General features: G+C 46.4%; 2 protein-coding genes across 2 annotated transcripts; both read right to left on the bottom strand.

Annotated features, from left to right (window-relative positions):
• Positions 1–2,217: 2,217 nt before the first annotated feature.
• On the bottom strand, positions 2,218–6,161 carry slc30a1a (solute carrier family 30 member 1a). Its single transcript, NM_001032723.1, is given in 2 exon segments — positions 2,218–4,580; positions 5,446–6,161. Coding segments are annotated over 2 exon segments (1,464 nt in total). The 5' UTR covers positions 5,996–6,161; the 3' UTR covers positions 2,218–3,666.
• Positions 6,162–7,900: 1,739 nt separating this feature from the next.
• On the bottom strand, positions 7,901–10,759 carry nek2 (NIMA-related kinase 2). Its single transcript, XM_003971850.3, has 9 exons — positions 10,438–10,759; positions 10,000–10,217; positions 9,662–9,905; positions 9,484–9,566; positions 9,268–9,394; positions 8,954–9,182; positions 8,726–8,780; positions 8,574–8,635; positions 7,901–8,260 (listed from the first exon to the last, which is right to left on the bottom strand). Exons 1-9 carry the CDS (start codon positions 10,531–10,533, stop codon positions 8,082–8,084), a joined length of 1,293 nt encoding a protein of 430 aa, XP_003971899.2. The 5' UTR covers positions 10,534–10,759; the 3' UTR covers positions 7,901–8,081.
• Positions 10,760–12,017: the final 1,258 nt, after the last annotated feature.

Raw genomic sequence — 12,017 nt, 5'->3', positions numbered from 1 at the left:
ACGCTCACCAACCGAGCCGCCATAAAGACCCAGAGAACATAGACAACGAGCCTGTTTTTGAGGATTACCAGCCGCCAACAAATGTGGCGTTAGACCGAGCGTGGGAGCCGCATCCAGCGAGCGAACCCTTCGCGTCTCCGGCGTCGAACGTTTCTGAACCTTTTGTTGTTGTGCGTTTCCGATCCTCCCTTGACAGCCGAGGCCTGACCTTGGAACGAGTTCAGAGTGGTCTCTCAGCGCGCCGCTGCAGCCAACACCTCTATTGTTCCAGCTGCACTCGGAGGGCAGCTGAAGCCGCTCGGGCCGCGGCCCGTGTGACCCGGACGACCAGAGGGATCCAGCAGAACACAGAAGCTGGGTTCAGCTCAGCAGTGCTGAATATACCCTTCAGTAATGCTAACTTTCAGAATCATTATTCCTATTAGTACACGTCAATACGCACGTTAGACAGGACAGTTTACAGGAGATAGACCCTTTATCTCACATAAATTAATCACATCATGGGTGTTAAAGTAAATGTAGGACAGATTTTATGTGTCCTTTTATCCTGGAGCTGAGCAACACATCGTAAACATCCTGGGGCGGCGATCATGTGACGGCCATGCAACTGGACAGGAAGTGACGTCTCCAAAATGATGGAGTCACCAGTTCAAAAACCTTAAAAAATAAAGAAGAAAACTCCCCCACCATTAACAGTTTTCTGGATAAATGAAGATAAAACAAATTAAAGGGTAACGCGTTATCAAGTAAAAGAAGCTGTCATGTTTGCTCATTTTTAAATAAGGAATCCACATGGCCAATATAAAATACACAGAACTGCACAGATCTCTGATTAACAAAATAAAAAGCAAACAAACAAGCATATTTTATTCGGGCAAGTTCACAACTTTGTAGTTTGAAACCCTCAAGCAGCCAGAAGATTCGGAGTGTGTGCGAGTGTGGTTAAAATGAGATTAAACTTAATGATTTACAGTTAAATTAGATCTGTAAATTAATGTTCAAGTTGGGGGGGGGGGGCAGTCAGTCAAGGTGCACAGATAAAAAACAATGAATTATCAACCATCCAAATGAAGACGACTTCATTGAAGCCTCGACCCCCCGAGGCCGCTGATAAGGGCCCGTTTATCTCCACTGTATGGGAGAGACTGCGTGGATCGTCTCTGTCCTGTTATCAGCGCTTCAGTTCTGCTGTTGGACCGACCCGACTTCACGATCAAAGTCTGACAGAGATGCAGATGACAGTGAGTGAAACATTAAACCTGCGCCGTTCCCGCACCCCTCATTTTGGGACTTCGGCCCCTCCCTGTCCCTGATTAGGAACGCGTCACCTTTCACATTCCCAGCAAATCCTAAAACGCTGACGCCTAATTTAAAAAAAGCAGAGGAAAGCTGCGGGGACGTCACGCTGATAGAGAACCAAAACACCCTCATAGCTGCGGAACATTCCGGACCTTCTAATCTCTGGGCTCCTGTGTGCGAACTGCCCATGAGGTCAGATTAGATGTTTCTGGGTGTGGGAGAGAAGGAGATGCTCCAGGAGTCCGCAGAGATTCCCGAGCGGGGTCGGGATCTCTGGATCACCGGCGAGTACTGCTGCTCAGCTCCGGGACTGGTGACCCGAGAGACCCCCCCCCCCCCCCCCTCCCCAAAAGTATAAGGTTCACCCTGTCCTCTCACATCCATCGTGCTGTTCCATAATCCCAGGAGACAGATGGCCTCACACCCAGGGTTGAGGACAGGACTTTAAAGGGACCGTACGTCCACTTCCTCCTCTGGCCTTCCATGTGCTGCTGTCAGATCCTTTGAAGGATCAAAGCCTACGGCGGGAATCGATCAAAGGGAAATGAGCTCAGCCCCTTCAGGAGTCTCAGCGCTTTAACGCCAGGTCACGGGATGGTCACATGAACGCTCCCGTCACTGCGCGTCACACCCTGTCAACTTCCCGGCGTTTCCTTTCGACGTCGCTGGAAGCAGGAATTTAGGCCAAGTATAATAAAAGTAAAGCAAATTCCTCACGTTAAACCTATAAACCGCTCTGGTCGCGTTATTAAAACGCCGGCTCGCCGCAGTTTGTACGGCGCACAGAAGCTTTTCAAAGCCATTTCTCACTGGATTAAACAGCATTTACACGGTTCTTTAAGTTCAGAGAGGGAAAAGTCATTTCTACAGTTAACGCCACATCAACAGGCCGGAGGAAGAATGAACGGGGCCTCTTAGTTTCAGCAACTGGAGCAAACAGCCATGTTTTATTTATTTTACAATGACACACCAGACAGATACTGTAGATATATAGTTTATCAAAACACATCAGTTTGGACATGTTATATCTAAAATAAAAAAAAGTTTCGTTTTTTTTTTTTTTAGGTTTTGCACAAGACCTCAAGTCTTAAAATACATAGAATAAAAGTGACCAATCAGTACAAATGAAGAAACACATCGAAACGCATTTCCCAGCATATATTTCTATATTGCATACACAGTAAAATTGGGGCGTGGGAAGGGGGGGGGGGGGGGTCTGAAAATCAGTCTTGTGTGTGTGAAAAATTGTGAAAGCGTCAAGGCCACCATATATATGGGTTTATCTTCAGTGAAGAGACCAGTCGTTCCCTGAAGCCTTACAGGGAATGCTGAGGGATACCAGCAGGTGCTGGTAAGCAGCAACCAGAACTCCGGAAATAAAACAAGAAGTCCAACGCAGGGGATCTGTTTGGTCATGCAGATACACAGAATGTCATACAAGTATAAAAACTCCCTAATGCGACAAGGTGCAGACACATTCATTAGGATTTAGATCTACTACAGCGGCCATCAGGCAGAATAACCTCTCGCTATCCATAATGGCAATCAGTGCTCGTCAGGCATCCAATCAGCAAAGGGACATTTCGTCGCGCCACTCAGACGCCGGCGTGAAGTCCGGATTCAGTCCGTCAGCTAGTTAAGAGGCGAGGTGAGAGGTGTTGAGCGACTGAAATCCAAAGGCTCGAGGCTGGAGGACGAAGTCCCGCAAAGTAGACCCGTTAGAAAAAACATCACTATAACAGAACCTGACTCACTACAGCATAGATGGTCGGGCAGATGAAAACACCACCTAGAAAGAAATGTGGGTCATTGCTAATAACTTATGCTTAAATACTAGGCAATACTTCTTATTTGGTAGCCAGAGACTAAGAAAGTACATCTGCTAATGCCTTAAAAAAAAAAGGTAGGTGCTCTCCCCAAAGGTCCTCATAGGCTAAGGAAAATAACCTACTGTCGTGTGCCCCAAATTTCACGGGTCCCTTCCATGAAAAGCTTTGGCACAGGAATACCATGGAATGACTTAATGCATCACAACATAGTGCTAATGAGGGACACGCATGCAGACCTTGCTCTGGTCCTGGAGGACGTGAGGTCAGTGAACCCCTACGTGCACCACCGACTCTGCCGCCGGTGCAATGTTCAACAGTGGGGACGCCAAGGAGAGTCGGGGGGGGGGGGGGGGGGGGGGGGGGGGGAATGAAAGTGGGCGCAGAAAGATAACTGAAATGGCTCAAACACATCAAAACTGAGCTAGGGGGTTTGTTGCTTTACTTCACAGAGTAATGGATCACATGGTAACAGCGTCCATGACGATGCATTCAGCCTGAACTGGTGGTTCTCTCCGCATTTCTGCGAGGGGCCTCCGGCTCACAGAGACGACTCCAGCTCCCTGGCGGCGACGGCGTCCGCGCTGGGCTGCAGGAGCGTCTGAGCAGCTGCCACCTGCTCTGGGACTTCGGTGATCACTTCCAGGGTTGAGGCGGCGGCGGCGGCGGCGGCCTTGCACTCGGCGTCGGTTTTCTTATCAGCGCCTGCGTTCTGTTTGTCTGCCGTGCCGCAGCAGAGCTTGGGTGCGCACTGAGTCCGACAGGAGAGCTCGCAGAGGGAGTCTCGGGACTCCGAGCTGAAGGTGACAAACTCGGGCTGGATGGTGGTGGCGTGGATGCCCTCGTTGTGGAAGAAGTCCTTGATGCGCTTGGCCACGTCCATGTAGGACGTGGGGTCGTGGCACTTGATGTGGGCGGTGGCGATGATTCGGCTGCCGGCCAGCTGCCAGATGTGCAGGTCGTGAATGGCCAGCACGCCCTCCAGGCCCTGCAGCCGCTCGTTGAGTTGGTGCATGTCGATCTGCTTGGGCACCGTCTGGAGCAGGATGAGGGCCGACTCCTTGAGCAGCGGGTAGGTCGTGTACAGCAGGATCCCCACCATGATGACGCAGAGCGTGGGGTCAAGGTAGAGGACCCAGCAGGGGCCGGCAAAGGTCATGGCAGACATGGAGGGTCCTTCCGTTATACCGACCAGCGTCTGGTTGATGTGCCGGTGGTCCGTGCTGTGGCCGTTGATGCACGGGTTCAGGCACATCTCGTCGGGCGGGCAGGGCTTCCACACGAAGGTGAATATTAAAGCGTTGAGCACCACGATGACAGAGCCCAGAGCGTCACCCAGAACATGGAGGAAGACGCCACGCATGTTGAGCTGGGACGAAGACGCGTGCTCCTCCAGCTCATCATAGAGGGTGTTGCCGTTCATGTGTAAATCTTCACTGTCCTTGCAGATCATTTCTGAGGTGGGGAGGGCGAAAACAAGGATGTTTAAAGATAAACACAATTTTGTGAGATTCTCCGCACGTTCTACCGTCGACGATCACATGACACTGCAAAAACACGGCTTCCAGACTGAGCCAGGAGGTGACTCCACAAAGGAAATATCAGTAACTGATAAAACCTTCAGTTACATCATGTGAGGTCAAAGCACAAGCCCGTTTAAAGACTGAACACTATTTAACCTGAAATTATATAAGGGCACACGAGGTGTTGGAAATTGAGAACAATTGCAGATTAAACTCATTTTATAGGAGCTTCTTTTGGAACCTGTTGACCTGAGATACGTCATGGTTCATTTCGGGAATTTCTAATAAAATTCTGGATAAAACAAAACCAGTAACTGCTGGTAGATTACGCAACAACGGCAGAACACCACGTGAGCCCTGACTCGCTCCCGTACTGGGAGACCGGCGGCTCGTTCATCAGCAGTTAATGGTGTTGTTAGATTTGTCAACTCCATGGTTACGCTGACGTTCGGCCCAGTAACAGTAGCCAGTGGGAAGGGGTGGGGGGGCCATGGGGACTGCGCTGAAACCGGCATTCCACATGCTTGTTTGACTCTTTAAAGACAAAGGACGTGGGACTGGGGCAGTTTTAACTTTGTGTTTGGAGGCGTTAAACCATTATCCCGTCTGGAAACATGAGGATGTGAAGTTTTTGCACATGACTCAATGGGATTACTGGTACTGCATGAACAGAACTTAATCAAAGCAGTTTTTAGGTGTCCACAAGAGCAAATCCGGGGTTAGTAAATGAGAATAGCTCGATACTAACACCAAAACCAGTAAAAAGAGAACATTCAGTACACCAAAGTGCCTCTTACCATTTTTAGGCTTCGTATCACTGGGACTGCTGTGGTTGTCCACCAAAGTGCTGGTCTCTGCGGCTGGAGACCCTTTCCCATCCTTTCCGAGTTTCAGCTTCTTGTTTTTGCCACCGTGGGAATGACCGTGGCCTCCGCCGGCGTGACCGTGGAACAAGCACAGTCCGAGCAGGTTGACCAACAGCCCCGCGGCTCCGACCCCGGCCACCATTTCCGGGCTTTCGATCTCGTGGGGCTCGGTGAAGCGTTCGATGGCTTCCAGGAGGATGGTGAAGCACAGCGCCGTCAGAAACACGGCGTTGACCAGAGCCCCCATCACCTCTGCCCGGATCCATCCGAAGGTGTTCTTTTTGGTCGAATGGGATTTCTCGGCGAACCGCACGGCCACCAGAGCCACGATCAGTGCGATAACGTCTGAAAGCATATGAAACGAGTCCGACAGCATCGACAGAGACGCGGTCATCCGACTGACCACCACTTCGACGATGAAAAACACAAAAGTCAACGTGAGCATGCATAGCAGTCGGGCACGATTAGGTTCACAGGCCATTTTGTCGTTAAGAGTCCGTCGTCTAATCAAATACCGGGGAGAAAATGTTGGAGGTGTCGCCAAAAGAGTCCACCACGATCAGCTAGCTAGCTCTCTAATTTAGTCGAACTCCAAGATAACGAATTAAGGCCAGATAGCTGGTTCCCTGAGACAATACGTCCAATAGTATGTCGTCTTTTCTCAATATTGTTATCCAGCAACGGGAGCATCGCCCGTAATATAACTGTCAGTGCCCGATCCGCACCCGGAACTCGAGCTACTTTATATCACCTCTGCGCATGCGGCAGCAACGGCGCATGCGCATCAATTGATACGACGGTTTTTCCCATTCCAAGCTTTATTTATATTAAACCAAGGAACAAAGACAAAAGACAGCGTAGACGTCAAACAATATGAAGAAGATATTATACTTTTGCAACCAAAGCAAAAGGAGAACTAAATTTGATCAGAACAACTAACTGAAAGAAAGTAGATAAGATGGTGCACAATAAACAATCAATATTTTATTAATCAGATTATAAAAAGGACTAAATAGACGTAAGATTCCATAAAATCTGAAGACATTAAACATCGTGAAGATTTTTAGGAATTATAAGGTTGTTTAAAAAAAAAAAAAAAAAAAATTATAAACTGATTTAAACACTAAAGGATTTCTTGTTTTTACTTGGAAATGTATATTTGATTGTAAGATTAGGCGGAAGGAAAATTGAAGAAAATATACTGTCTTCTGTTATTGTAATTATGAAAGATAAAATTGTCATAAAGTCTGGAAAATACATACAAAAACATATTCCATATAGCTGTAGGGCTGGTGTGGATTAGCTATTATTTTCTATTTATTTTAAAGACTGAAAGATCTTCAGTTCGATAAGTAAATTAAGAATAACGAAACTGGTGAAATTATTTTAGGAGAAGTAGCCATCCAAATATTTTCTCATCAAAGCAATACTTAGTTTTACTTTTGTTGAACAGAAAGTCCAAATTCAAAACGCCACACAAAGAGGATATTTTTTAGAATAGCTAGACAACGCTTTCAGTTTAATTTCCACAAAAACTGCACCCATGCATGAAATGTAAAAAACGGAAGTTGTGAAACAATTTAAAATGTGATCTCTAACGGCATTAGCTAATAATTTAAAGTAAATAATCCCTGCTCTTCCTCAATTTATGCACTCGGTTCGGCAATTCAAAAAAAGAGTCTTGTTTGGTTGGCGCATGCGCAGAAGCAGGAGGCCGCAGTTCTGGTTCCGGGTGCAGATCGGGCACCGAATTCAGAGTCTTGCCGACTGGCTCCGGTTTGCAGACGGCTGAAACTTTGCACCCGAGCCGGTAAACTTTCCACACGGAACAATGCGCGTGAGGACGCCTCGCCGCGCTCCCATTGGCGGAGAAGACAGGAGGCCAGTTTTGATTGGACAGATTTTGTGACCCTTTAATGTGGGCGGAGCCCGCGGCCCGACAACGGGGGTTGCTACACACGCCGAAAGTGACGTGTGGCTGAAGTCATTCCGATGAAAATACATTTATATGGAAACTTACTGACTTCAAGGTCAAGGATTTACGACAATATGTCCCCCTTTCATGTTCAGTGAAAATAGAAAGGATTAATCTTTGAATGAGAAGCAATAAAATTTCTCATCTGCTAACTTTTTAATCAGTTCTCATCTTATCAAGTCATCGTGAACAACCTGGTGTACTTAGGTCAATCTCGGCTGTGGCTTTTTCTTTTAATCAACGACGCAGGTCATCTGTAAACAAGGCGACGATGACCTCTGGTGGAGTCTTAGTGAAGCAGAAAACCGTCTGCGTTTCTTTAAACCAGCCATTACACATATTTCCCCCCTGTATTTTACACAGCGATGCAAAGTGTATATGATATTATTAATGAAATAACTCCAAGACAGGTTTTGCATAACAGAATTTTCAGTTTCTGTACGTGCACTCAGGTTGAAATACCTTTTATTGTTATTTACAGTGCAAATATTTCCACAAAAACACCATTTCCTGAGAGCATCTCGCTCACAAAAATTAAATATGCAAAGAATAATGTAATCACAGTTGTCAGGGCTCTTGGCCTTCACAGCAATCATCTTAAGCCAAGAATGTTCCTGCTCTTTAACGGACACGTCTGTCCTTCCTTCAGAGTTTGATCACATATATTTGCCGCCTGCAGCTTTTTAAAGATCAGTTGTCGGGACATCTCAGTCTGGTGCTCCTTCTCCATCACAAAGTGAACCTTCTTCTTCCCGGAGGAGAGATCCTCATCTAAAACAGTGAAGATCCAGGAATTAAGGAAGAACAATATGCGTATTTGTTGTCAGTTTAAATGGGAAAACGGCTGAATATACCGCTTTATTTTTTCCCCCCCAAGAAAATGCTTTTTAAAGTCTTTATTGGTGGATAAGAATATTTACAGGATTTTAAAATACATCAAAATCTTGACTTAAATAAATCCCATTCTAAAAGATTGAGAGTTTTGAAAATAAATAAACTAAAAAAAAAAAAAAAAAAAAAAAAAAAAAAGCAGCTTGTCCTAATCAGCTGATTAAATCCAGAGGTCTCCGTCCAATTCCCATACCTAGCAGTGCCCAGTGTCTCTGCTGCTGCTGCCGGTTGTGGTTCCACAGTAGAGTCTCTGCTCTAAGAACATTTGGAAAAACTCAGTGTCAGTTTATATATATTCCAGAAGTGTAGACAACTCAATTTCTAACCTCAAAAAGCACTAAATACCTGTCAAGCTTCTCCGTTGCCAGTCGCTCGCGGACAGAAATCTCTTGTTCTCGTTCTGAGGGTTACAAAAAAGGAAAGAATTAAGTGCACGGAGGGGGTGAGCACACATTTTTCTTACATGCAGCGTCACTTCATTTCAAGATCTGGTTAAAAAGAACCTGCAAACAGTTGTGGTTGAGAACTAAAGGTCACTCAGCATTGTGAGGGATGGGATGCAGAAGGCCTTACGTTCCAGCCTCTGCTCACGCTCTTTTAGGGCCTTCTCTCTCTGCTGCAGGGCCTGTTCCCTCAGTCTGAGCTCAGCTGCAGTCACACACGTCGGCTCAGCCGGCTTCTGAGGGGGGGCAGATTCTGCAGACTTCCTTCGAAGTCGCACTTGTGCCTTCTGCTCCTCAGCGACGGCGTCGGCCAACAGCCTGCTCTGCAGGATGGACTCAACGGACGGCCTCAAATAGTCCTGAACAGCGAAGGAGATCAGCTAATGCACCCACATCAGGAGGCAACATCTACTAACAGCATAAAGTCAAGATCTTATTCTCAACCTTCAAGTTTAGCATTTTGCTGAGCAACGTGTTCAGCTCCTCAGAGTATCGGTAAGGGATTCTTCTGTACTTCCCCTCTCTGATCTTCTCTGCCAATTCCTTTTGATTGTACGCCGTAAAAGGGGGGCTAAAAATACATATATATATATATATATTAGAGGTAGTTTATGAATCAGCAGCTTGGAAAGAAAAACAGCTCAATGAAACAAGACTTACAATAAAGCGCACAGTTCGTACAGCAAACATCCCAGAGACCAAATATCCGATTTCTCATTGTAGGACAAGTGGTTGATTTGTTCCTGCATGGACAATAACATCTGAGGAGGTTAGGGTCAAAAGTGCCGAACCAAGGTTAAAAACGTCCCTCAGTACCGGGCCAAACGCGAGGACTCACCGGAGACATGTAGTAAGGTGTCCCTACAAACGTCTTCGCAAAACTGGTTTCATGGTTCAGGATCCTGGCCAAGCCAAAGTCTCCCAGCTTTACGTTCTGTTTGATGTCCAGGAAGATGTTGGCCGGCTTCAGGTCCCGGTGAAGGACGGTGGCCCCCCTGCCATCGCTGCGCCTGTGGCACTCCTTCAGGGCTAGCGTGAGCTGCGCCATGACTCGCAGAACGAACTTCTCCTCCAAAAAACGCCTGGAAAAAAAACAATGAAACACACCCACCCTACTGATACGCACTCATTAAAGGACAGATGGTCACTAGCAGCGTCGGTTGGTCGGTCACTCACCTTTCTTTGATGCACCGTGTAATGAGGCTGGACAGGTCCCCCCCCTCGCAGTACTCCATCACGATGTACAGCGTGGTGCTGGTCCGGTCTATGATGCGATCGTAGTATCGCACGATGTTGGGATGCCTGAGCTCCCTCAGCAGGTTCACCTCGGACACCAGCATCTGCTTCTCACCTTCTGACATGGTGCCATAGTCCAGCTCCTTCCACACCAGGACCTTCAAAATAAAATAAAACACGGTTCGGTTGCCCATGTCTGTGCCAAACATATATTCCAGCAATTGGTTTAAACTTTAACCAAAGAGCACTACGAAAACTGTAGTTTTTATCGTATGAGTTTTAATCTTTCCCTAATTCCTTTAGTGCAGCAGCTGAGAGAAGTTCTGACATTATGGGCTACTTTGGGCTACGATTATCAGCTGACTCGAGTTGACTCACTTTGCCATCCGATTTTCGCCTTATTTTCCGACATCTTCCATAGGATCCCGAACCTATCGTGAACAACACATCGTAGTCCTCCACACGGGACGGCATCGTGCTTCTTGGAGGAAACAGACGTAAAATTGTTCGATTTAACGGTAGCTTTTAGCCTCACACAGGCACCCACGTAACTTAAACTCCGGGGATAATTCAATCCTTCTTCCTCCTTGTCTCTTAACACTGTTTTTTTAGTTTAAAAGGTCGAAATGTTTGACCTGATAAAGTTGTTTTGTTCCACAGGTCGCAGAATGTAAAACAAGGAAGCGCTTGAGCGCTGTTTAAATTGGTTCCCAAATATTCGCTCGTGATTGGTCGGCTCAGCCTCGGTCCTGAGCTCTGATTGGTCGGCTCAGCCTCGGTCCTGAGCTCTGATTGGTCAGCCAGAAGATGCAGCCAGCGCCCGGAAGCCCGCGGAAGCGGAGCGGGAAGTCAGGAACTTCTACACGGTGGTGCTAAAAACACGAGTTAATCACGCTCAGCGAAGATTTATAACTAATTCTAAATAGTTAAACTTTAATCGCATCTAAAATAAAAAAAGAAAAGAAACAATTACCTCTGTTTTACCACAAAACTGCAGGCAAATTTGGATTAAGTTTCTTGCCTTTTTGGCCAAGTACACCTCGTTTTTGTGGTTCTATTGGATACCATTTACTAATATTAGGTGCAAATAAGTAGCAGACATGCTACCCCAAAGCCTTTATCCAGGCACTATCGTTAGGATAGATGACATATAAGGGAGACATCTGTCCAGTGTTTTGCTCACTTCTAAAAACACCATGAAAGATCTCAACAAGTCAGTGGGGTCTGAGGTCAGCAGGTCAGTGCACAGCTATGGGGTCGGAGATACCTGTAGATGGATGCAGGGAGGAGAGAAGCACAAATCTTGTCTCACTTTCCTTCAGGATATACAGCATTAAATCTCTAGTTACCCGCCCTTCTGCTAAAGTTTGCAATAGATTAATTTAACTTGCTCATTCTGTTGTGAAAGGTGAGCAGCAGCGACACCTGCTGGTAGGTGCACGTCTGCTCGCACCCCCACTGAAGTGCTAAGATGGCTCCGTAAGTTTCCCAAAGTAAGAATGCAGAAAATAATTGTAACCTGTTATGCAAGCTCCATTAATGAAATGTATAGTCTCAGGGGCTGTCATGCATCTTATTTAGGTTTCCATGGTAACTCCACTTTTGGTGGCGTCAAATGGAAGTAATTTAAAATAAAAAACAAACTGCAATATTACTCTTCCTTCCAAAACATCTTGGAAACGTTTCCTGAGTGGAACATATTGCTGTAAAACAGCATTCTTCTTCACATATTTGACCATAAAATTGGCAGAAAACGACGCTGCTGTGACCTTTTACATGTTTTATACCAGTACAAGTATTTTGTGCTGTACAATGGCCGTGTAGCAAGGAAGGAAGTAGAAAATGTAAAATTACATACAACTCTTCAGATGAGGGTCCTTTCATCTGTATGGGCCGTCTGTCTCGTTAGGCTTCCTCTCATCAGCCTCTTCCCCTTTAAAGTAACTGATAAATCCTTT

This window comes from Takifugu rubripes, chromosome 16 (assembly GCF_901000725.2).
Source record: "Takifugu rubripes chromosome 16, fTakRub1.2, whole genome shotgun sequence".
NCBI classification, from domain to species: Eukaryota; Metazoa; Chordata; class Actinopteri; order Tetraodontiformes; family Tetraodontidae; genus Takifugu; species Takifugu rubripes.
Note: the sequence above shows the minus strand (reverse complement) of the source record. Positions and strands in the feature narration are given on the sequence as shown.

Excerpts from the sequence above, each read along its gene's own strand:
- nek2 (XM_003971850.3), bottom strand. The coding sequence starts at position 10,533 with ATGCCGTCCCGTGTGGAGGACTACGATGTGTTGTTCACGATAGGTTCG. Across the intron at positions 8,781-8,953 it reads GCGTGAGCAGAGGCTGGAAC|AACGAGAACAAGAGATTTCT; the intron begins GTAAGGCCTTCT and ends TGTAACCCTCAG. Across the intron at positions 8,636-8,725 it reads GCAACGGAGAAGCTTGACAG|AGCAGAGACTCTACTGTGGA; the intron begins GTATTTAGTGCT and ends AAATGTTCTTAG.